Here is a 25790-nt window from a genome sequence, read left to right on the forward strand (position 1 = left end):
AAATTCTCTCGTTATATTGAGTGATATGTAAGGCCACCAGATATAGTGGATTTACAATTCGTAGTTGTAGGCTTTTATGCCGAACAACGTAAATTCATGTGTCTCTTTTTTATTTATTTATATTCGTTTATTTATTATTTATGTTATGGATAAACGCGACGAACATCATATCAAAACTCGAATCACCAATATGGATCGGAGATGACTTTTTTTTTTTTTTGTTCAATCTATTGTAAAATTTTTGGTATTAACAATAAAAAATTTATGAAAAGTTTATAAATATTATAATAATTTGGATCGACTTCATGAGAATAGTTGTTGAATGGCTTGGTCACTGCTATTGACCTGATGATGGGGCTCGAACCACCCCCTATGAGTTTATTAAACTGTCTTTGGCACACAAATACACCGAGCGTCGACGATTAGTATGATCTGGCTCTGCCTCCATGTTTTTCAAATCAATGATACAGGTTTGGATCTTTTTCCGCAACGTCCGACGAGGGATAAGGTTTAGAGCACTCTAATTGATTAATTAAAATTAAAGTATGTTTTTTTTTATGAATATAAGATAAATTTAACTTTTAACTATTCTATTTATATAAATCTCTACATTAGAATAGTTATTTTTTTATTATATGATAATAAAATAATATAAGATGAATTTGACTTTAACTATTTACATCAAATGTCCACATTTAATTATCTATTTATTCATTATATAATAATGAGTAATTAATAATTAATAATTTCAAAAATATTTTAATTTTTTTAATTCTAAATTATTTTATTTTATCATATTTGACTATTCATAATATTATATTAATTAGTAATCATATTCTAATTATATATTTTTTTAATTATCATTTAAAAGGTAGAGAGAAAGAATTGATATAAAATATATTTGATGTATGAATAGTTACTTTCAAATTTAAAAATTATTTTGAATTTAACTTATTTCAAATAAGTTCAATGGATTTAGTTTTTAGCTAATTCATTGAGGATGTTCTTAGAGGAGTTGGTTTTTTTTTTTTTTTTAGTAATGATATATACACAATATTTTATTATTTTTTACAATACATGATGTGAAATGAGAATATTTTTATAAAGTAGTATTATTTTATAAATAATATTTCTCATTTTAAAATATGATTGTAAAATTATTGTAAAAAATATTGTGTATTCAGGAGCGAAACTATTTAGGACAAAATTTTCAAAATTTGATAAAAATTAAATTTTAAATTGTATTTTTGTAAAATAAACAATATAAAAATTAGTATTTGTTGCCTAAAATTATTTTTTGTAACTTGACCCCATACCAGATTTTCTGGTTCCGCAACCTGTGTGTATATCATTATTTATAAACTAATAGTAGGTAGGGCCCCGTCATTCATTAATTAATAATAAGGCAGTTGGAATAGCGTCACCGTACGTCCTTATCTACACAACTCATGAAAATACAACCAGGAACAATTTCCACACGTCTGTTACGAAAGCAACTTTTTTTTTTTTTTTTTAAACAAAACACCTCATCTTATTGAGATCCCTCACTTCTTACCAAAGAAAATCGTGATAACAAATACTAATTCCTATAGACTATAGAACCAAGACCAATACTAATACATATGTTCATGAATCCAAAACCAGGTCAAGAGATTATAGAACCAGCAAAAAAAAAAAACCAGACCAAGACACCTAGGCCAAGAGGCTATAAAAACTGGAGAAAAACAGTATGAAGGTGGGACCAAAAAACCCAGGCTATAAAACCAAAACCAAAACCAATAACACCAAAAAGAAACCAGACTAGAGATCAAAACATATTAAACCATATGAAGATTGGGGAGGCCCGCCTTTTCTAACCTCAATATTCCTTTTAAGTCCATAGGGAACTTCTGTGGGAGGCCATCATTGACCACTACGCTCTTTCGCTCCCATTCTTGCCAAACAATTTGTCGAGACATTCCATTTCCTGTATATATGCGATACTATAATCTGTAAGGACTCTGCCACCTCCAAGATTTCCTCCAAAAAATTCTCAATGTATTAATTTTCACAGCTTTGCACCTTAAACCATTTAACCACCACTAAGGAGTCTAATTCGACAAATAGCTGTTTAACACCCATGTTTTTTGCTATACGAAGACTATGTAGTAAGCCCAACAATTCAGCATAATTATTGGTTCCAGTACTTAAGTCAACTGAGAAAGCCATAATCAAAATTTCCCTCCAATTTCTAAAGACGCAACCTTCTCTAACACTTCCAGGATTTCCTCTTAAAGCCCTATCTACATTTAATTTTATTATTCTTGGCTTCAGGTGTTGCCAATAAACAAGCTGGGCATACATTTGTTTTGAAAACTTGATTGGAATATTAAATTTCTTAAGAATTTTTTCATCTCGCGTGGTAATTAATTTTTTGGTTTTAAGCTTCTCTCCAACCCGTACCATCCATAGCTTAATCTTAAGAGATATGTTAGGTACAATCCACTTAAGCAGTCCCTGCGTACGCCACCATTTGTCATTTGTCCAAATCAATTTGATTGAAAGGTGAAATTAACCTCCTCTGCTTTAAGCTTTTGACGAAGACAATAGAAGGAATTCAAAATTAGAATTCACTTTGCCGCTACTATTCATCCCGCGTGACCCAATTTTTTTTTGTCTCCTCCACCACCGGCGTTGTGCTAATCTCCTCCACCACTGCTATCGTGCTCAACTCCTCCACCAACATCAGCAGGTAACGAGGATCGAGGCTACCAAGCAAATCTGTTTGCCGCTAGCAGCCTCGCGCAACCCAAATTTTTTTTTCTCCTCCATCACCGGCGTTGTGCTAATCTTCCCCACCATCGCTGCGTTGTGCTAATCGGTTTGCCTCTAGTTGCTCTGCTCTCATTGTTATTACCTAGTTTCAGTTTTGGCTTTAATAATCCATATGCACGTACTAGCTTGCTTGCTTATTATTAAGTTCATCAATTTATCTTTTTTGCATGGTGATAAGTATGGCGGTGTCTTCTGAAGGAACTAGCTAGATTCATCTAAATTTAGATTTCAAGGTCATCATTTGGCTAAAGAAAAAAAAAAATTTAGCAAAAAAAATTTAGATTTCAATGTAAATTTTTTTTTTCCTTCTGTATCAGTGTTTGATAGTGTTGATTTATTTTGTAAAGTGAATTAGAGGAGCAGCATGAGATGACATAGTTTGTTTGTGTTTTCTTGGGACTGTGTAGATGAAGAATAAGTTTTAGTTGTGATTAGTGGATTGCTTTTTGTGACTTTGGGTGTTCCTACCCATGTTATTATTGGATTATTAAACATGTTCATCACTATATGTTCAGGAATAGGCTATGATTCTCTTTACTACTAATTTTTTATCTTGAATTGGGTGAATGTTTACATAGAGGTAGGTCTATTTTGGTAGACAATTCGATGGAGAAAGGGGAAGAAAGCACAGGGCCTACCAACAGTGCTACAGGGCCTGCCAGCACTACTGCAATGACACAGGTATTCTTTTCTCATCCAAAAGCCATGTTATCGGTGTCATTTATAATTTGGTGATAAATCATTATTTGATATTGTTTTAGGAAATACCAAGACCATTTTATCCAGATTGGTCAGCATATAACAGTTATATGCATGGTTATCATGGGATTATGCCACCTACATTTTTCCCATCGTTTGCTCCTCATCTAAATACTGACCTTTATTCATGGAGAAACGAGGTGATAAACTTTATGATTCGGAAGTTTCTATATTTAAATCAACTTTGTGAAGGACATTTATGCTTATTTATTGTAAATTGCAGCAGCCAATGGGAGTACCGTTTAGACCACCAATTGCCTTTCCAGGATGTTCAAGTAATCCTAAGGACATGACAGAACCCTCCTCACTTACTAGGCGATCGTTGTTTTCTTCTGAAAGCAATACTTATCACGGTAGCTCAAATGTGGAATACGAGTTCATTGAACAAGAGCAGATATACACTTTATATATTGAAATTGGGTTTATACATTCCTTATCCTGATATGTGTTTTGGGTTAATGCAGGAGGTTGATAATTTAGTGGTTGAGGAAGTACCATCGATGGTTGAGGAAGTACCATCGAGCAGCCATAGAAATGACGATGATGGTATTATAGAGCCGAGGCCGGGGATGTCATTTAAAACTAACAATGAGCTTTTAGATTTCTATAAGAAATATGGAAAACAGATTGGGTTTGGCGTAATGACTCAAAGAAGTAAAAGGGAAGACGATGGGAGTGTTAGGTATTTAACACTTGGTTGTGCTTGTGGTGGTAAGACAAGGAACTGTACTTCAAATGTTTCTAAACCATGGCCGACAACGAAGACGGATTGTAAGGCTAAAATTAATGCAATCTTGCTTGATAGAGTGTTGCGTATAACTAACATTGATAATGCACACAACCATGGGTTAAGTCCAAGAAAGGCAAGGTTCTTTAGATGTAATCATGCTATCGACGCTTCCATAAAAAGACAACTAGATATCAACGACAAGGCATAAATAAGTATGGCTAAAAGTTTCAACTCATTGGTTGTCGAGGTAGGTGGATATGATAATCTTCCATTTGTTGAGAAGAATGCGCGTAATTATATTGATAAGGCCTGACACCTTAGGCTTGGTAAAGGAGGTGCTGATGCACTCTGTGGCTACTTTGAGATAATGTAGTATAAGAATGATGGATTCTATTCCTTGATGGATTTAGACGACGAGGGAAGATTAAAGAATGTTTTTTGGGCCGATGCACGTAGTAGAGTAGCATATGGATATTTTGGAGATGTTGTGACATTTGATACAACATACCTAACAAATAGATATGGCATGCCATTCGCCCCTTTCGTAGGTGTTAACCATCATGGACAATCAATACTTTTTGTAGCAAGTTTGATTTCAAGTGAAGATACTGATACATTTGTTTGGTTATTTGAGACTTGGTTAAAATGTATAGATGGGAGAGCACCAAATGCTATCATCACAGACCAGGATAGGGCCATGAAAAATGCCATAGCAATAGTCTTCCCGAAGACCCGATACATGTATTGTTTATGGCACATTATGTGAAAACTACCAGAAAAGTTGGGTTCCCATTCTAAATATAATGATGGATTGAAGAGCGCATTACACAAATGTGTTTATGATTACCAAATTTCTAAAGAGTTTGAGAAGTCTTGGAAGGTTTTTCTTGATACGTATAATATGCATGAGAATGCATGGCTTCAAAGTCTATATAGTGAGAGGATGCATTGGGTTCCTTTATATCTAAAAGATACATTTTGGGCTGGAATGAGCACAACTCAAAGAAGTGAGAGCATTAATGTATTTTTTGATGGTTTTGTGCATTCGAGGACCATGTTAAAAAAATTCGTTCATAAGTTTGACAATGCATTGAGGAAAAGAGGAGAGAATGATATGACAATAGACTTTCACTCATTCAACTACACAATCCCATGTATAATCCATTTACCCGCAGAGAAGCAATTTCAAGAATTGTATACTAATCCTAAATTTAAGGACGTACAATTTGAAGTAATGGAGATTATTTATTCTCATTGTATTCTCATCAAGACGGAATGGGCAATTTCGACATATCAAGTTAATAACTAGTTGCAAGTTGAAGGGTACATTAAAAGAGTTACATACCAAGCATACTTTAATGAAGATGAGTGTGAGACAAAGTGCATGTGTGGATTATTTCAGATGAGATGTATTTTATGTAGGCACATTCTTGCTATTTTCTCAGTAAAAGATGTTCAATCAATGCCTTCAAAGTACAATATGGACAGGTGGCAGAAGGACATTAAGCATAGGTATGCTCTGATTCGAAGCAGTTATGATGATTTGAGTAATAAACCAGCTGCTAGAAGGTATACTAATTTGATTAAGCTATGCTACGAAGTCGCTACAAATGCAGCTAAAATCGATCATTATTCAATGGATATGACACAAAAGTTGTTGGCTACGAATTTGAGTTACACAAAAACCAAAGCACAGCCTGTAATTGTGAATGCTGAGGTTAATGATGTTGAAATGGGAAGTTCGAAAAAAGTATTGAGTCCTCGCATTGTTAGGAGTAAAGGGAGGCCTCCATAAAAAAAGATGGCACCTACAGTAGAGAAGGTTATGAGGAAGCCACAAACTAAACGTAAACAGTCCTAGACCGTTGCAAAGAGAAAGAGAAAAAATGTATTTAATTTGTTTGTCATACTTATGCAGAGTTATTTCATAAAAATATATAATTTAATTATGTATGGTTGAAATGTAGGCAAGTCAACTTCATGATGAGGTCTTGAGTGACGCTCCAAGAACAGATGAGATCTTAAGCACAAGTGGCGCTCCAAGAACAGATGAAGTCTTGAACATAAGTGGCATTGCAGCAGTAACATATGAGGTCTTGAACACAACTGGTGTTGCAGCAGTAACAGATGAGATCTTGAACACAAGTGGCGTTCAAGCAGCAACAACAGATGAGGTCGTATTTCCTGGCACATAACAAAGTGTCATTAGCCAAGTATGCAATGGTTTATGTATATAACTTTGTTTACTTAAGTATGACAATTTTTAAGTGATTTTTAAATCTATTTTCATTAACCCGATTACAGGTAGATCTTCAACATTGTTAGTTTTAGTCGGTGTATTAGAAGTTGACAAGAACTTTATGCCTGTGGAGCTGTTGGCATTGGTGGAGCTGGTTGCTTATGGCATTGTTCATTTCGAATGTAGTTGTTACTGGTCGCTATTGAAATTTTTGTACTCGACCTTTTTGGTCACATTTTGTATTTGTGGTCCTTGTTTGTATTTGGCATTAGCCATGACTACATTTGTTGACAACACTTTGTATTTGTGGTCACTGAAGTACCTGTTGTGACATTTATTTTCAGACACAATGTTATGTGCTTTTAATGAAGAATGTCATATATTTAAGTTCAAACCAACTTACTTATTAGGTGCTGGAAGTTTCACACTTTATTAATGCACTAGTATGTAAAGAAGAGCAGTTCCCGCATATATAAAATCTCAGCTTACTATTACATCAACAAATTTGATGGAAAATACGTTATATTGATTGCAACATAAGTTGGACATAGAAATTTGATGGTACAGTTGGACATAGAAATTGCATATTACAACTTCGCACAAAAGACTGCATATTAATGCAGAACGTTTACAAGTAACCAGTCTGGCTACACTAGAACACAAAAAGTTAACATCCAAAAAGTCCCCAATACAAACTTAATCTTCAATTGATGTTGATCGTAGCAAACCACATGAGATTAGAATTGTAAATGCTCAGTACACGCAAAGTAGCATGCGTGCATGTTAGAGTTCATTCCCTCTCCTATAGGCTTCAACCTCTCTCTTTCTGACTTCTTCGGACATGTTTGAGGGATGATATGAGAATTTTATATTTTTTTTTAAGTTTAAAATATTATGTTTTAATATTATTATTGTTTTGGGATTTGAAAAATGTGTATTGAGATTTGAAAAAGTTGAATTATTTATTATATTTTGTATGGAGATTTGAAAAAAGTGTAATGATAAAATGAGATGAGATGAGAATTTTGTGTTTTATCTTGTGCCCCAAATCTGCCATTCCTCTCTTTGTTGGAGTTCTCTTTCCCTGGCAAAGGGATTTTCATTTCGTTCTTCAAAATCTGCTCATATAAAGTAGTTGCAGTATGGCTTTCTCTGCAGCAAATTTCTTGTAAAAATCATTGTAGAAAAAAAAGATCACTTCAACAGTGTAGGAGATTAAGTGATGACCTCCTTATTGTACTTTGGACAAGTGAAAAAATGTATTCTTGGATTTCTTGAGGTGTTCGAGATTTTGAGACGTGCAATCGATCCACATAAACATATTGAAGCATTTCTCAAATAACGATCACCCAAAGAAGATGATGATTGAGATTGCGATAAAGACATTGCACTTTACTAAACACAAACACCCATGAAACAAGTAAAATATTAGTATAATGGTAAACACCCTTGAAACAAATAATATCATGAATTAGTTGAGACTTTCATGATTACTTCCATGAGTTGAAGTCCCTAACACATCAATGCATCTTTGTTAGGTCATCGTCTCTTTGAAAAATGGATTCCTAGCTTCTCTTTGAAAAATGTAGAGTGCAGGAAATTAAAATGAGTTGGGTTTGAGCAAGACAATCAGTCTTTATGATTTTCAGGTTAAGCTATTTCTCACCCATTCTTGCAAATATAACTAATCAGAATAATAGATTATAAAAAGTTCATCTCCTAACCGTACTTGCACTCAAAATTGACAATAAACTAAGAAAAGTATATATTAAACACAAAAGTAAAATTTGATGCTATTCACTGATATTGATGAAATATTACACAAAATAGCATTCGGAGTATGCTTATCAGTGTTTAAAGTCAAGAGACTTCGATGCCAAAGAATAAAGCTTGGTGAGTAACTTCAAACTACAAGACAACACCTCAAGTACTCAATATGTCTCCATAAACTCCCTCTTTTCTCTATGCTTTTAAAGGCAAAATCAATTTTAAGAATTCCTTACTAAAATACTATGAAATAATGTACATAAAACACCTACAAATGGAGCTAAAATGTAAAAGGAAAAGAAGTGTGAAGCCAAATCAGCTCCAATTGAAACAATAGATTGCAGTAATACCACAAGCAGCAAGAAAGTTATGTGCTTTGAAAAATGTAGAGTGTAGGAAATTAAAACAATTTCAAAAACCAGAGATCATTACATTTCATGAAACTGAGTCCCTCTCACACATTTTCTCAAACAATTGGACTGCAGCAGCAATGGCACCACGACATTTCCAATAAGAACTCAACACAGAATTTCCAACAACAACGTGTATGAAGATGTACTTCAAAGATGCCTTAATTTCAAAAATTACCAACAAAAATGTGTATAAAGATGTACATCAAAGATGCCTTAATTTCCAGAATTACCAACTAGCTTAATTTCCAATACGAACTCAAACAGAATTACTAAATGCCTACCAAATGCCTTAATTTCTAACAAAAACAGAGAAACATTGCCATAAAAAAATTGTCATAAATCATCCTATTAAGGCTCAGACAGACTAAAGTTAGGGCTAGGCTCAATAATTACTCTTTTGGGCAGAATCAACTCCTCCACCATCTCGCACGACGACGTTAGGGCTGGGACAAAATTTATTACAGTTCTAGGCAAAGCGAATCTCCACCACCGACGGAGTGAAGTTAGGGCTACTTTTCTGGGCAACACGAATCTCCAATACTGACGGAGTGAAGTTAGGGCTACTCTTCTGGGCAAAGCTTCGGTCTCGGGGAGGATGGAAGCAATCTCTCATGAAGAGAAGACCAGCCAAACGAGGAAGGAACTCTTCTGGGCTGAGTTTAGGTCTCAGGGAAGAAGGAATTCACTTTGTCAATGGAATAACGAAGACCAGCCAAACGAGGAAGGCGTTTGTCTTAAGCAAGACGACGTCGTAAGCCCAACTTAATAAAACGGGGCGTTTTTGCCTCGTTGGGCGTGCGCGCCCAGTCCTCTGACATGGGACTGCATAAAGACTTTCTTAAACCAAGTTGACTCTGCTGATTGAAATGAACCTTCCATTCTTGCCTGACACCTCTTGCTCCACAAAGTCCATGTAATAATATAAGGCATCAATCCTAAGACTAGCCCCATTTGGGAGTTCCTCGATGCCTTAGTAAACCAGGATTTTATTAATTGGGAGTTCCTCAATTCCTTCAACATCACCTAAACCCACCTGAGCAGCCGCATAGTGCCAGATTTGTTTTGCAAACTCTCCTACTGCAAGCACACGATTCAAGTCTTCATAACCACCCTGTAAACAACAATCGCATTTGGACACTAACGAGATTCCAACATATTTCAACTTATCGTCCACACTTAGTGCGTTGTTTATCACCTTCCACATGATGATTGAGATATTTTTTGGAATACAAGGGTGTCAATCCATTCAGCCTAACGGAGTTTTGGAGCTCGGACTCTAATGCACTGTTAGCAGTAAATTTTCCATATGTATTTTCCTTGCACACCAAGACATCTATCTCATTTCTAGAAGTTCATAATTTAGCTTTTTGAGAGTTTTAGCCAGACCGATGCGGATGCTCTAAGAGGGCCTCATCTTCCCAACTATCCAATCAAAAAGCTAGGTTACCAATTAACTGTACCAAAACATACCGTCGACCATGAGTTGGGTTTGACTTACGTTCGGATCATAACTGTACCAAATAACGTATATAATGTAGACATGATGCAGAGATATGACTAATGACAACCCATCCTATACAAACGACATAATATTTTGGTTAATCTTGTGGCTCTCATTCTCTTTCATCCATGCATCAGAAAAAGGGCAAAAAAAAAAACCCCTCGAAGTGGGACTTAAAATTGTGAGCGTCACCCATGAAACCAAACGAGCTTAATTATTTTGGGAGGGTGACACAACGATTTATGCTGTCAGTTTTTCGACTAGTCTGGCATGGGTCTTTGAGTTCGATCCATTACTGGTACTAGTACTAGTCTTTGTTATGCAAATTAATTAGTTAGTTCCCTCCGATACGTTATAATATTGTTAAAGATTCAGACATGATTTTCGAATGTCAATTTTGTGCAGGTTCTAATTCGATCAGCATTTAATACCCATCTCATGTCGCTTCCATTTTAAATCTTCACCAGAAGTTTTAGCTAACTAAGTAAACAACACACGATCGAGGCCGTGGTCGTAATTTGGAGATGACGATGATCGTTGTCAGAAAAGAACCAATTAACTTGGGCGCAAAATATTAAGATCAGATGGGAGTTTGCATGACGAAATAGTCAATCGGCCTTCATGAGGTGGCATTTGTCATTAATTAAGCTTCGGCAGGCAGTAGTAGTTGCCATGTGGTTAGCAAGTGGCCGGCGTTCTATAATACATGATACCCATCTTATTATAAATGTGATCAAGTACGAACTCGACGTCCATCATGTGATGAAATAGCAGCATGGATGGAAAAAAGTGGCTGGGGATTTACATGATCAGAAGAAAAAATCTATTCTGTCATATTTTTTCTTATCAATATTTCATGATATAATATTAAATAATAGGTTAATAAGTAAAATATAATAAATAGTCTCTAATTATCTAATATCACATCATAAAATAATGAGAGAATAATAAAAATTAAGATGATAAGTAGTATTACTCTAAATCAGACTAGTGACCTCTCCGTCTAAGCATGATGAATAATATTAGATATAGTTATAAATTATGCAAGTATCGCATATCTTATATTTATTATTTTTAAAAAAAATTAATACGAAATGCTTACGTGCGATATATCATTTCTTACAAGATACGTACTTCAAATAAAATTAGAGGGAGTTAGAGCATTGGCATTATCTTCTTCAAAAGTCAATGCATCTTTAAAATTTGAAGAAATGTAAATATAATAATCTACATTAGCTTTTTCAAAAAGTAAAAGCTTAAATTATGAGGTACAATAATTTTAAGTATATGTTCAAATTTAAAGATATACTGTTAATTTTCAAAAGTAATATTAGATTGTAAAAATTACCCCAACTAATGCTTTGTTTTTCAGTTTTCACTTCCTACAGTTTTTATTTCTCCCTAATGTCATTTCATTTTCATTTTTGTGTTCAATTTTAAAATATGTAAAGAAAGAAATATTATTATTAATTAAAAAAATATTATTATTAATTAATATATAGTTAGTATAATTCTATCAGCATTTAATACCCATCTGTCGCTTCCATTTTAAATCTTCACCAGATGTTTAAGCTAAGTAAGTAAACAACAAACGATGGAGGCCGTGGTCGTAATTTGGAGATGACGACGATGGTCATTGTCATGAAAAAAAACAATTAACTTGGGCGCAAATTATTAAGAGATGGGAGTTTGCATGACGAAATACTCGACCAGCCTTCCTGAGGTGGCATTTGTCATTAATTAAGCTTCGGCAGGCAGTAGTAGTTGCCAAGTGGTTAGCATGTATGTGGCCAGCGTTCTATAATTAATGCATGATACCCATCTTATTATAAATGTGATCAACGAACTCGACGCCCATGCTGAATTAGCAGCATGGATGGAAAAAAGCGCCTCCCCATCTAAGCTGGGGTCCTGGGGATTTACACGATCAGGAGAAAAAATTTATTTATCATTTTTTTTCTTATCAATATTTTATAATATGATATTAGATAATAAATTAATTAGTGAAATATAATAAATAATTTCTAATCATCTAATATCACATCATACAATAATAAGATAATGATGAGTAGTGTTACTCTAAATCAGACTAGTAACCTCTCCGTCTAAGCATGATGAATAATATTAGATTTAGTCATGGATTGTATAAATTTCGTATATTTATTTTAAAATTAATTTCTTCATGTAAATCTTATATTTATTATTTTTTAAAAAATTAATACGAAACGCTTACGTGCGATATATCATTTCTTAAAAGATACCTACTTCAAATAAAATTAGAGGAAGTTAGAGCACTACCATTAGCTTCTTAAAAAATTAATACATCTTTAGAATTTGAAGAAATGTAGATAAAATGTCTATATTGGTTTTTTCAAAAAGTAAAAGCTTAAACTACGAGTTACAATAATTTTAAGTATATTTTCAAATTTTAAGATATATTGTTCATCTTCAAAAGTAATATTATATTGTAAAAATTACCTCAACTCATGTTTTGCTTTTCAGTTTTCATTTCTCACGATTTTTACTTCTCCCAAACATCCTTTCACTTTCATTTTTATATTCAATTTTGAAATATGTGAAGGAAAAAATATTATTATTAATTAACATATAGTTAATGTAATTGTAAAATATGAAAATAAAATAAAAATATTATTATTAAAAAAATATTATTATATTATTATTTTTATTAATTCAACGTGGAGTTATGACTGTTATGACTAGAGAGATTTTTTATTTATAAAAAATATATATATTTTTTTTTTTATCAAATTTTAAAAATAATTTTAATGAAACCAATATTAATATTGAGAAATAAGCTTTCAATACTTGGTTTGACTAAGCTTTGAATAAGCTTCCTATGGTTGAACAAATAGCAGATCCTCCGACTAGTTTGGGGGCAATTCCCTACGAATCAACAATGAAGATCCTACAAGGCTAAAAGGCTTGGGGGCAACGGAAAATGCAACCCATATATATAGCTACAGTTAGAACTTAGGACCATGACTGACCATTCCTATACAGTACCTTTTAGTTAGGGTATAGGAACGACTCACCATGCGGCCTATACTATCCGAGGACTTCTGGTTTCACCGATGTAATGAACAGGGGATGATGTTTATTTAGTTATTCATATATCACAAGAGCAGTTAATTTAGAGAAGAGAATTAAACAATAAAGTTTCCAAATATTAATATAAAAATATAAATATGGCTATTAGATCATTTCAAGCTCAACCATCATATGGTCATTTGACATGGCATATATAACATGGTAGACTGGTAGAGTGCCATGTTGTTTATTAAAAAAAAAAAAAAACATAAATACAAAAGTGGTAGAAGGAACTTAAATTTTAATCTATTTTTTTAGATGCCTTATTATACATATAATACGTGTTATAATTATTGTGTATTATACTTATCATACATATTCGGTCATACTTTGTTTGTGATATCGCTCCTATTTTTTCTCTAATAACAAAAGTGGTAGAGAGAACCTATGATTTTAGTTTTAGGTGTCGTTTGGATTCGAAAATGAGTTGAGATGGATTGTGAATAGTAATAAGATAAGTTGTGAATAATAGTGAATAGTAGTGAAATGAATTGAGATGGACTGTGAATACAAACGAAACCTTATTCTTTTTATGTTTTTGGATGCCTCTTTGTTTGAATATGTTATTTTTTTTAATAAACTATGCGGCATTGTGTCAAGTCAAAAAGATCATTTAAATGGTAAGTTTTAGATGATCAAATAATATTATTTTAAAAATATTATTTTACAAATTAAGATAATACATTGTAACATTATTTTTAATAAAATTATTGTATAATTTTTAATTTTAACTAATATTTTGTTCAGAAGTTTATCGTTTTGGACTGTGGATCGAGGATGGTTAATCAAGATGACGTTAAAAGGAAGAGAACAAAAAGAAAACTTCTACGTGGTTGGCAGGTTGCGGTACGTACCTAGCTATCCCACCACCCACACTATGCTATGAATCTCTCTATGTTTCATTTCAATATTTCAAATATTTAATGAAAAATATTAAACACGCCACTTTTCATTATACTTTCCATAACAATATTTTAACTGAAAGAGTATTTTTATAAAAATATTTTTATTTAATAATATATATTGTGTACGTGGACAGCATTCCTTATATTTAAATTAGTTTTGGTTACCGTTAGTGGCGTTTGGAGCAAGTGACATAATTGACTCCGGCCAGCATCTCAGAAAGGGTTATTAATTTCTTTGAATCCCATCGGAATTAGAAAGTAAAAAGCTATCGTTCAGCATTAATTTACCGATATTAATGCATGATATTCATTCGTTTAAAATTCTTATACAATCCCTTTAAAAAAAAAAAAAGATCTTATACAATCAAAAATGTTGACTGATATAGCATGTGTCACGTGAACCCATAATATGCCGACTTTGTAAACATAGCATTAAATATTATATCACTTTTATTTTAAAATATGTACCCAATAAAGTGATTAGGTGGCATGGTTTAATTTTGGAGATAAATTTTTAAATTTATATCTTATAAATCAGATCTTATAATTTAAATAGTATGATTGTGTACTCTACACACTAATTTAAAAATAAAATAACTTTAAATATTATGGAATCTAAATATGTGCTATGTCTCTCTAAAAATTTTTTCTCTCTCTAAGATAGATTTTTTTTTTTCCTTTCTATCTCGTAAAAACTTAAGGGCTTTAGATATGATTTTCATCGAAGGGGGAAGGAGACATTGGCTTCCTCCTCCTCCTTCCCTCATTCATCCATTTACTCACCTTGTTTATCAAGGTTCCTTTTATTTAATTTTATTTTGCTTTCTTTAAAGTTGAGAAAGATAGATATATAGCTTTTCGACAATTCTCGAAAGACATGCGCAGTACAAGCAGATTCACAGGTTCAAAATTGTTTGAAGGAAAGTTGGAGTTTTGCAAAAAATCACCATGCGTGGTTCTCACGCCCCACCCCTTCCAGCAACTCTTCTCGACACACGTATCAGATCACTGGATTTGCTACTACCAGACCTTTTAGATATGACATTTGTGGCTAAAAAGAGATAAGTATGTTGCCTTCACAGGCTGTCACATATCCCGAAATCTATCAGAGTTGATCCAAACTGTAATTCGTATTTTTACTCATCTATCTTACTGCTTTCATTTTTTATTTCCTTATTATTAATCAAAATAAAAAAGAATTCGTCTCTCGGATATTTTTCTGTAGAGGTTGAATCATATTTTTTTATGAAGTGTGATGTTAAATCTCTGTTTAAGAAGAAAGTGTTGTCTCTTGAACATTTGTTTGAATAGCCTATCAGCAATAGTAAAGTCCAGACCAGTTACAATAAAAAATAGTATACTGGTGGAACTTCAAATAAATTATTTGGATTTATCATGTTATGTTTGATATGTGGACATTTCAGAATGTATTCGATTATGAATATAAATTTCTCTAATAAATGAATTATGATAATTTTTTTTAAAAGAAATAGACTTATTTTCAGTTGCATGGAATTGATATTATAGAATATTGTGTCGGCCTAATGCATAAAATCCGGATGCCGAAGGTATCGGTTTACAATGTTGTTCATTACAAAAAGACTATATACTGATTCTAAATTTTTTTTCCTTTTCATACTGCGTTAACGTGATATTGTCTCTTATATTAATTTTAATTTTTTTAAGAAAAGAAATCAAATTCTAATAAAAAATACCACATCAACGATGTAAAGAAATAAACCAAAAAGTATAATATATATAATGTAGAGAAGCTCTATAGCTATAAAAAAAATTTACAAAAATAAATTCATAAATTGATAAGATTTTATATGATAATATGATAAAATATTTTAATTTTATAATATTTTTTATTTAATTTTTTTTCTTTATTTTTTAAAATATAAAAAATATTCAATTCAAATTATTTAATTATTATTTATAAAATTTTGATTTCAACTTACTCTCCAACCAGCTTTAAATCAGTTTGTAACGAATTAGGTGGGAGTTGGGAGAATGGAAAGCATGCCATGCTGGACCGCTGCTGCGGTAATTAATATGACTAGTCAAAAACGAATGACAGTATCTCTTTCTTTTATCATAAAGGATTCAATGCGTGTACCGCATGGGCCTTATGTCCTTTGTTTTTTGTTTTGTCTTTTAAATAACCTCGAAGACAAGTAAGATATTTTGGAGAGACCATCAAGGTGGTAGCTGGTACGAGTTAATATTTTATAGTTTTGAGATAAAAAATTTGAATCGGGTGTAAGTCGAAATTGCTTGCAAGAATAGTGTCAAACTAAGGATTTATGAGATGGTATTTGAACCGGTTGATAGTTTGGTGGTGCTGTGGTGACGGGTTCATTCTTGTGACAGTAGTTATGGCTTAAATCGGATATTTTACAGTCGGGAGGGACTCCTATGATCACATCCAATAATGATAGCTACGTTAGTCGCTCCCATCTCTCTTTTTATTGAGAGAAAAAAAGATATTTTAGAGATAAAAAGATGAGATGAGAATTTTAGAAATAATAATAAAATAATTTACAAATAGTAATGAAATAGTTTGAATTGAGTATTTTTAGAATTTTGAAAAATGAAAGAGAAAAAATTGAATAAAAAATATTATAAAATTAAAATATTATTATAATATAGTTTTATAATATTATTTTTATTTAAGAATGTGAAAAAATTGATTATTTTTTATTTTTTGTTTAAAATTTTGAAAAAATTTATAATAATTAGTTTAAAAATTTTATATTTGAATTATATTTAGAAATGAGATAAGATGAGATGAGATGAGATGAAATATTAATTTTGGAATGAGATTTATTTACAAAGAAGCCCTTACAAGTTTTTTTTTTTTTTTTGGTTTGATTAACATAAATGCAAACAAGTTTTTCTTCTGTTGGTTGGACTCTGACTAGCTATGCTATTTTCTACCAAAACTAGCACCAATTTCACACGACTTGTGCTACACTACAAGACTCGAGGAGGCATCATATTTAATGATACAAAAATGTTATGAGTAGTTATTTTTATATATTTTTTATTTATTTTATTAATGTGATTGATGGAGTATTTTTTTTAATATAAAATAATTATTTTGATCAATAATTTTAATGAAGTGCATAAAAAATACGTAAAAGTAATTGTATGTAGTAGAATTTGCTATGCCGCCTCATTTTATCTCATCATTTTGACCGTTTATGTATTTAATTTTTTTAGTTATTGATTAAAAAAATGACTATTAATATATTTATATTTTAAAAAAATATTTAAAAATATAAAAAATAAAATTTATACTGGGCACACTCCAACAGTCAAAACGGCACACTAGCACTACCCTAATGAAAATAGAGAGTAGAACCAGTTTGACCAATCAAGGTTGTACGTACATCTGGCATGCATGCAACATAATCAACGATGATGAAGTGCAAACCAGCTCTCCCAATTGAGAATCACTGCTGGTAGCTCTCGTTAATGTATTTTATATTTTTTTATTATTTTATGTTTTTTTATTATTTTATTTTTAAATATTTTTAAAAATATAAAAAAATTTATAATATTATTAAAAAATATTTACTTAATTATGAAATTAAAAAATTAAAAAAAATAAAAAAATTACCAAGAGGAACTCCAAGCGGAAGCCCCAACGGTAAGCATAGCTTTTTACATTAGTTAATTAGAATTTGTGGAGTACTGAATTAATTAATGCATCGATCGAACACAAGCTGCTAGCTAGCTCAAACAGTAGTACTACGTACTGGGGAAGAGGGAGTGCCTAGCCTGCAGTAAATTAAAACAATAAATTATATATATATTATAATTAAGCTCTAAAATCATGTTCACAGCATAGTTGTTTTTTTAATATATATTAACATGAAATAATATTAATAACGAGGAACCAAGCTAGGGGGTCCATAAAATGATATATTAGATTCCAAGTGAAGCAATAATAAATACCTAATTATATTTATATTCTGAAAATGTAGTAGTCTTGTTTACGTTAATCTTGTAGGCGAGCCCAGTCATGCCCATTGCTCTAAATAATTTGTTGCTTTTATTTCAAACCAAGCCAAATTTAATATGATAATCTCTTCATTATTCTTTCATGCTTGCATGCATGGATTGCAATTTCTTTTTTGTATTTATCTTAGGAATAACAAACCAAGCCAAAACATAACAAAATGTCACGTGTGATAAACACATTGATGGTGGAGTAATATTGATAATCAAAATTTAAAAATAAAAATAAAAAATAAAAAGAAGAGGAAAAAGAGCCACGCGTAGAGCAGTGTTACAAATGGACCCCAGCCGCGAAGCACCACCGGCCACCCCCCTACTCCCCAGCCATACGAAACATTAATTCCTTGGGGGAGGGAAGTTAGTCGGCCATCCCTACAGCTGTGCTAATTTGAGGGTGTGAAATTTTAATTAGACGCGTTGAAATTCAAACAAACACACGGCTTCCATGATTGACGAATACTGACTTCTGTGCATCACCATGCCTCTATATATATATATATATATCAAATCGGGTTAACGGATCGTGTTCGTATCGTATCAAGACATATATATTATATTATATAGGTCAATTCTAACCCGACCCATTATTGTGTCAAAATCTCAAATCCTAATATGACCCAATAACATAACGGGTTGTGTCGTATCAATCCGTTTTGACCTATTTATGTAAATAGATTAAAATAAACTCAAAATTAACCTTTTTAATTTAGTTAAGTTTAACATAATTTTATATAAATATTAAAATCACAATATCTATAAAAAAATATAAAACTAACTACAAATCCAAAATTACAATCTAAATAATAAAAATATCGAAATTAAAATCTCAAAAATTTTATTTTTTAGGTATAAGAGTATAATTGTAATTTTAACTTTCTTAACGGGTCATAACGGGTTGACCCGTTATCAATCTGTTGAGCTATCGTGTCTTAACGGGTCAATCCGTTTTGATCTGAACCCGTTAAGGGTAAACTCTAACCCACTTTTATCGTGTCGTGTTCGTATTGAGTTAATAGATCGTGTAACATATTGACATCCCTATATATATATATATATATATATTTATATACACGTAGTTATACAACAAGAATGAAGATAAAAAAGAAAGAGATATATAGATACAGATCTCACTGTGGTGTATTGGACGTGACACTCGTATGTCTTGTAGGCTATAAGTATGTGGCTTTGAGGCCTTGCAGTCCAGTAGCAAATTAGAAAGGCAAATTGGGAAACGCAAGTGCATTTCTCTCTCTCTCTCTCTCTCTCTCTGTGGGATCCCGGATCCTTTATGCAGTCTTGGGAGTCCTGAAATCTGGGGCCTCTTTTTCCTGGTTCTTTTCAGCTCGATCGCTATTTTGGGCTGCCACATTATAAAGATTATACCGTGTACGTTCGTCAAAAAACCGAAAAAAGAACCTATCGCAACAACAGGATCATACATATATCTTGTAAAAATATAAAACAAGGAGATCAAAGGCCAGGAGACGAAAGAAGGTTGAGTTTCTTGTCTTGTTCCTTGTAGAGAAAAATGGTTGCTCCTTTGTCAGCTTGGCCCTGGGAGAACTTGGGCTGCTTCAAGGTATGAAATTACAAATAGCTTATGTTTCCACCCTGCAGCTTAGTGTTAAAGCTAGTTTATATTGAGTTTTGGATCTCTCTCTCTCTCTCTCTCTCTCTCTCTCTCTCTCTCTGTCTCTCCTGTGAGTGTTTGTTGATTTCCCTAACATCATATGATGTTTCTTGTATGTGGAAGTATCTGCTATATGGACCTTTTCTTGCGAAAGTTCTGTATTCAAGATTTCATGATCAGGAAGCCTCCGAATATGGTTGGTGCCTCCATATTCTGGTCATATGTGCACTCAGAGGTTTAATTCATCAGCTATGGAGCTCTTACAGTAACATGCTTTTCCTAAAGAGAAATTCCCGGATTCTTGAAGATGGGGTTGATTTCAAGCAGATTGACAAGGAATGGGACTGGTACTAATTTCCTATCAACAATTCAGCTTTATGATTTATGAAATCAATGGATTAATTTGCTCTATCTGGACTAATGATATTTAGCTGAATTAATCCAGTAATTTCTCATTAATTTTTTAAAACTCTTATTTTTACAGGGATAATTTCATTATTCTTCAAGCATTAATTGCCTCCATGGCCTTCTACATGTTTCCATTCCCTGCGAATCTTCCCTTGTGGAACACGAAAGGATTTATTGCTCTTCTGACACTTCATATGGCTGTTTCAGAGCCTCTTTATTATTGGATGCATAGATACGTACTCCATGGGAACTCTATTTTTACCCATTACCATTCACTTCACCATTCATCTCCTGTACCCCAGCCCTTCACAGGTGACACTGACAGCTCAATAAATTAATTGATAAAACTCGATATTAATTTTTTTTTCCCTTCCTAATTATAATTTACTTGTCATTTTGCTGCAGCTGGACATGCAACATTTTTGGAGCATCTTATGCTAGCAGTGATCATTGGAATTCCGATTCTGGGGGCTTCTTTAATGGGATATGGATCGATGATCACAATCTATTCCTATGTTTTAATCTTTGATTTTCTGAGATGCTTGGGGCATTGCAATATTGAAGTTGTTCCGTATCAAATTTTCAAGACCATTCCCTTTCTTAGATATCTTCTCTACACACCAACGTAAGCATTAATTAATCAATAACGTGCAGTACTCTTAATATTTTCAATTCTTGCAACTTTACATGATGATTACCTAATTTCCTAAAATTAATACGATTTTTGTTCTGATTACCAAAGAGATCATCAAGTCCTTCCTATTAATAACAGTCCCTCACAAAAAAGGAACTATATGGAAGGTAGCATTTACTTTCACGCATGTACGTAGTTGTTCTATATAAAGGTGGAGCTTTGCTATTCATAAACCTCCCGTACTACACATATATATATATATATATTTTAAATAATTGAATTTTTCTATTCATCATCTATATATTATACATTTGATAAGAAAATAAAAAATAAAAAATAAAAAGAATGATGTGTGGAGTATAAGGCTTATGAATAGAATTTTTCTATAAATGTGTGGTTGCTGTTTGTCGGACGTCTAATGAAATGATTATTTCCTCGTGAACATCATATTAGGAAGCCTTTTTGTTTCTGTTTTAATTATAATATTGCTTATGGATTTTACCGATTCACTAGTTTTTCATGCTGTGCAGATATCACAGTTTGCACCACACAGAGATGGGTACCAATTTCTGCCTCTTTATGCCTCTCTTTGATGCAATATGGAAGACACTCAACGGAAAATCATGGGAGCTGCACAAGAAAATAAGCTCAAATCTAGGTGGGTTCGGCTTAATTTCAACAAAATACAACCAATCACTAGTCCACAAGTAGCTAGGTGTTGGTTGAGATCTAATGTGGGGCACTTACCACAAACCATGCACCACTAATGCCTCCTCCATCCATATGCATTTTAATGGATCGTTGAAATAAGAAAAGTACCTCTCAGACTCGAAAGTAGTGCAGTAATGGCATTGACAAGGATTTCTAACACTTCCAACACCACTCTCTCTTTTTTATTTTCCCACATTTTTTTAAAGACTTTTCTGGGAAACCCAATTATTAATAGGTGGGCACATTTCTTAAAAGGTTTAACTCTTTTATACCGACATATAATATATGAATGCAGGAAAATCAAGAAGGGTACCGGATTTTGTTTTCCTGGCCCATGTTGTGGATGTCTCGGCGGCTTTGCACTCACCATTCGTTTTCCGATCTGTTGCAACATTTCCATTCTCGACGAGAGTCTTCATGATCCCGTTGTGGCCCCTGGCACTGTTAGCGTTGCTCATGATGTGGGCTTGGTCTAAAACTTTTGTCTACTCTTTCTACAAACTCAGAGGCCGTTTGCACCAGACCTGGGCTGTGCCCAGGTTTGGCTTTCAGGTCTGCTTACATTCCAAGTTTTTCCTTCCAATTAATCACTTCTACTGCTAATTTTTATATTGCTGATTAGATAGATATCTGTACTAACAAAGATCTCAATCATCCGTTGCTTTTTATACTATGCAGTATTTCTTACCATTTGCTAGGGATGGCATCAACAAACACATTGAGCAGGCCATCCTCAGGGCAGATAAACTTGGGATAAAAGTCATTAGCCTTGCTGCATTGAATAAGGTTGGTTGGTTGGTATTCATCTCATTTATAATCCATGCCAATCTTCAGGGTAACAGTAAAATTCATTTTAATAAAGAAAATCGATTATTGTAAGTTGGAAAAGCCTTAAAAAATTAGTTATGCACTGATCTTCTTAGATATTCCCATCAGTACTGAACCTTAAATATCTTTTTCTTCCAAATTTTCTGTGCAGAATGAAGCACTCAACGGGGGTGGAACACTGTTTGTAAACAAGCACCCGAATCTAAACGTTCGAGTTGTCCATGGAAACACCTTGACCGCCGCAGTTATTCTCAACGACCTACCTAAGAATGTTGAGGAAGTATATTTAACAGGAGCTACTTCCAAGCTTGGCAGAGCCATTGCTCTCTACCTTTGCCGAAAGAGAGTGAGAGTCCTCGTAAGTTTTCTCTCTCTCTTCTCTTTAATCTTCTCTTTTATTTGTTTCGCTAAATAATCTCCTTAACAAAACAAATGCTCCAAAAAATTGACTGGTATAATTAAGAATGAATCCCAATATATCTATACGGCAAATATTGGCATTCTCAATGATGACTCGATGAGCAAAGCTAGCTTGTTATGTACCTAAACTCTGATTGGGTGGGAAAATTTTCAGATGCTGACTCTGTCGGCAGAAAGATTTCAAAAAATTCAGAAGGAAGCTCCAGTGGATTGTCAGAGCTACCTGGTCCAAGTGACAAAGTACCAAGCAGCACGAAACTGCAAGGTATAACATGATGTAATTTAGGAAAGAAAAAGCCTCTCGAGAACTTGAAGTATATATGCGTGATTTTTAGTAATATAATGCATGCTTTATTGGTGATGAATTGTAGACATGGATAGTTGGGAAATGGATCACACCAAGAGAACAGAATTGGGCACCACCTGGAACACACTTCCATCAATTCGTGGTTCCCCCCATCTTTTCCTTCAGAAGAGACTGCACTTACGGTGATCTTGCTGCCATGAGACTACCCGATGATGTACAAGGGCTTGGATGTTGCGAGGTTAGCATTCATATATGCACCACTCTACTAATTATAAATTTGTGTTGTCTTTCTGATTTCTTCTTATAATGAAAATGCCTTGTAACATTAAAGAGAAAACAAAACGCATGCATGCAATATTAATAATATTGCTTAATTGTGGCGGGTAGTAGAAGACCAGGCCAACATGAAAAACATATTGCGCGCATGGGAGGTCTTTCGGGGACTTCTCACACTCTCTCATCATCATGTAAATTAATACCAATTTATTCTTGCTGCATGACATTGAATCCACCATACAAAATTAGAAATAACGAATAGTACTTGAATGGTTAACACAGAAAAAGGACAATCAATTAATTAATTAAGAGCAAAATCTTCTTGAAAAATACTTGATCTACAAATTAAGAGATTTTACAAACTCTTATGTGGTTTAATTTTTTTCATTATAAAAATATATATATGTATATATATATGTTAAATCAAGTACTTACTCAACAATCTTCTTCTTAATTTGCTTCAAATCTTTTTCAGATTTTTTTTTTTTTTTTTTCCTTTTGGCTCACAATTAGCTGCCACTGCATGTACTGTTATAACTTGCAGTATACGATGGCTAGAGGAGTAGTGCATGCATGCCATGCGGGGGGAGTGGTTCATCTGCTTGAAGGTTGGACTCACAATGAAGTCGGGGCGATTGACGTCGACCGGATCGACATTGTTTGGAATGCAGCATTAAAACACGGTCTTAGGCCCGTGTCTTCAAGCAATTAATTATTAAGTTTGATACCTCATGCACCCTCAAATATTTGAAGGAATTAAATGGAAGAAGAGGCGATTGTTGTACCGAATTATAGACTTCTCTACTTATGTTTCTTTGTGGCATAATTATATTGTAAGCCAACCCAAATAAGCTTTGTTATATATAATCAATTGAGTAATGTTATATATAGTCATAGAGTGCGTAAATATCGTGCAGTTATTTTAAAAAAGAGTGAGATTTACTATTAAAAAATTAATTAATTTTTTATGTGAATTTCTTATTTATTCACTTTTTTAAAGTGATTGTACGGTACTTTCACACTCACTGCGATTATCATTTCTCTTATAATATTTCAACTATATATTCTACTTATATAAACTAACAAAGGAGCTGGCTGGCTGGAAAATAACGATTAGTACCTGGACCAAGTTCTAATGAATAAGTAACAAGTTTCTCCATGCTTGGATGAAAAAAATAATTTCCACGAATCCCTAGTTATTTAAATTCCATAAACATATTTAAATTAACATTATAATTGGCTGATGCTAATTATTATTGATGATCTTCAACAAGTAAAATTTAGGATATATAATTATGTTTCTTGGAATAAATACTAAAGGATTTTTTTTTGCTATATTATTTAAAATTAAAGTATTGGTGTTTTGGGGAAAAAAAATTAAGAAAAGACTTCAGGCTTTTAGGAATCTTGACCCTATTTAGTGAAAGTCTTATGTATTTTCTACCACCAAACAAAAGGATATGAATATCCTTCCAAATTTCCAGTCTCTGTGTAAGTAAGTACTCATTCCCCCGTATTCTAAATGAAAACCGGGCCCTTTGTATGAAGAGCCCATACCTAACTCTGAATCAAATAAGACCCAAAATCAATTTGTAAACTATTTTCCCACGTTAGCATAACTGATTACCGATGCCCAATAAACGAAGAAGCAGAATTTTGTGTGTTTGTTTTTGAGAATAAATACTCTGATAAATTCACTGATTAAGAACATGATAGTTCACTGTCTACACTAAGATGAATACAAAGAGGACATTCCCCGGAGTACAGATACTAACATCAGATTAAGTAAGAGCACTTTTTGCCGATGCATGTGTTCACTGCTATATATAAATATATATATATTTTTTAAGAAGAGGACGGTATCTCAATTTTATTCATAACCTTCATTTTTAGTAGAAGAAAATTGTAGTTACAACTAGACACTTGGAGATTACAAATAAACATAAAAACGAAACTTCAAAAGATTCAACAATAAACTAAGAAAGCCAAAAAATTACAAATCATATAAAAAGAATAACTCTAAGAAACCAACACGAAAGAAATCACAAATAAGAAAATAACAAAGAGACGAGAAACAAAAACTAAGTACCTCACTTTGATAACCTCAAATAAGGAAAACCAATTTGTCTATGTGAAGAATGCCTCTTAACCGACTAGATAAAGTATCTATGTTATCAATCTATTTCGTATTTAAACCTCTAATACCCTGCTTAACAAAAAAATCAGCCACAATATTATTTTCGAGATAGATATGAGTAATTTTATAATCCCCACAAAGAAGACAATTGTTTGAGCTATTGTTTGACTTCATTAT

The 25790-nt window shown here is 32.8% G+C and overlaps 1 protein-coding gene across 1 annotated transcript; it reads left to right on the forward strand.

Annotated features, from left to right (window-relative positions):
- Window positions 1-19466: 19466 nt before the first annotated feature.
- On the forward strand, window positions 19467-24366 carry LOC108998890 (very-long-chain aldehyde decarbonylase CER3-like). The gene is made up of 11 exons (XM_018975632.2): window positions 19467-19841; window positions 20016-20239; window positions 20377-20612; window positions 20706-20925; window positions 21465-21592; window positions 21941-22197; window positions 22324-22431; window positions 22625-22831; window positions 23048-23158; window positions 23265-23438; window positions 24021-24366. Exons 1-11 carry the CDS (start codon window positions 19791-19793, stop codon window positions 24186-24188), a joined length of 1884 nt encoding a protein of 627 aa, XP_018831177.1. The 5' UTR covers window positions 19467-19790; the 3' UTR covers window positions 24189-24366.
- The last annotated feature ends 1424 nt before the right edge of the window (window positions 24367-25790 follow it).

Source organism: Juglans regia, chromosome 11 (assembly GCF_001411555.2).
Source record: "Juglans regia cultivar Chandler chromosome 11, Walnut 2.0, whole genome shotgun sequence".
In the NCBI taxonomy this organism is placed as follows: domain Eukaryota; kingdom Viridiplantae; phylum Streptophyta; class Magnoliopsida; order Fagales; family Juglandaceae; genus Juglans; species Juglans regia.

Coding starts and splice junctions, on each gene's coding strand:
- LOC108998890 (XM_018975632.2), top strand. CDS start 19,791: ATGGTTGCTCCTTTGTCAGCTTGGCCCTGGGAGAACTTGGGCTGCTTC. Junction 19,842..20,015: donor AGAACTTGGGCTGCTTCAAG/GTATGAAATTAC, acceptor TGTATGTGGAAG/TATCTGCTATATGGACCTTT. Junction 20,926..21,464: donor TATCTTCTCTACACACCAAC/GTAAGCATTAAT, acceptor CATGCTGTGCAG/ATATCACAGTTTGCACCACA.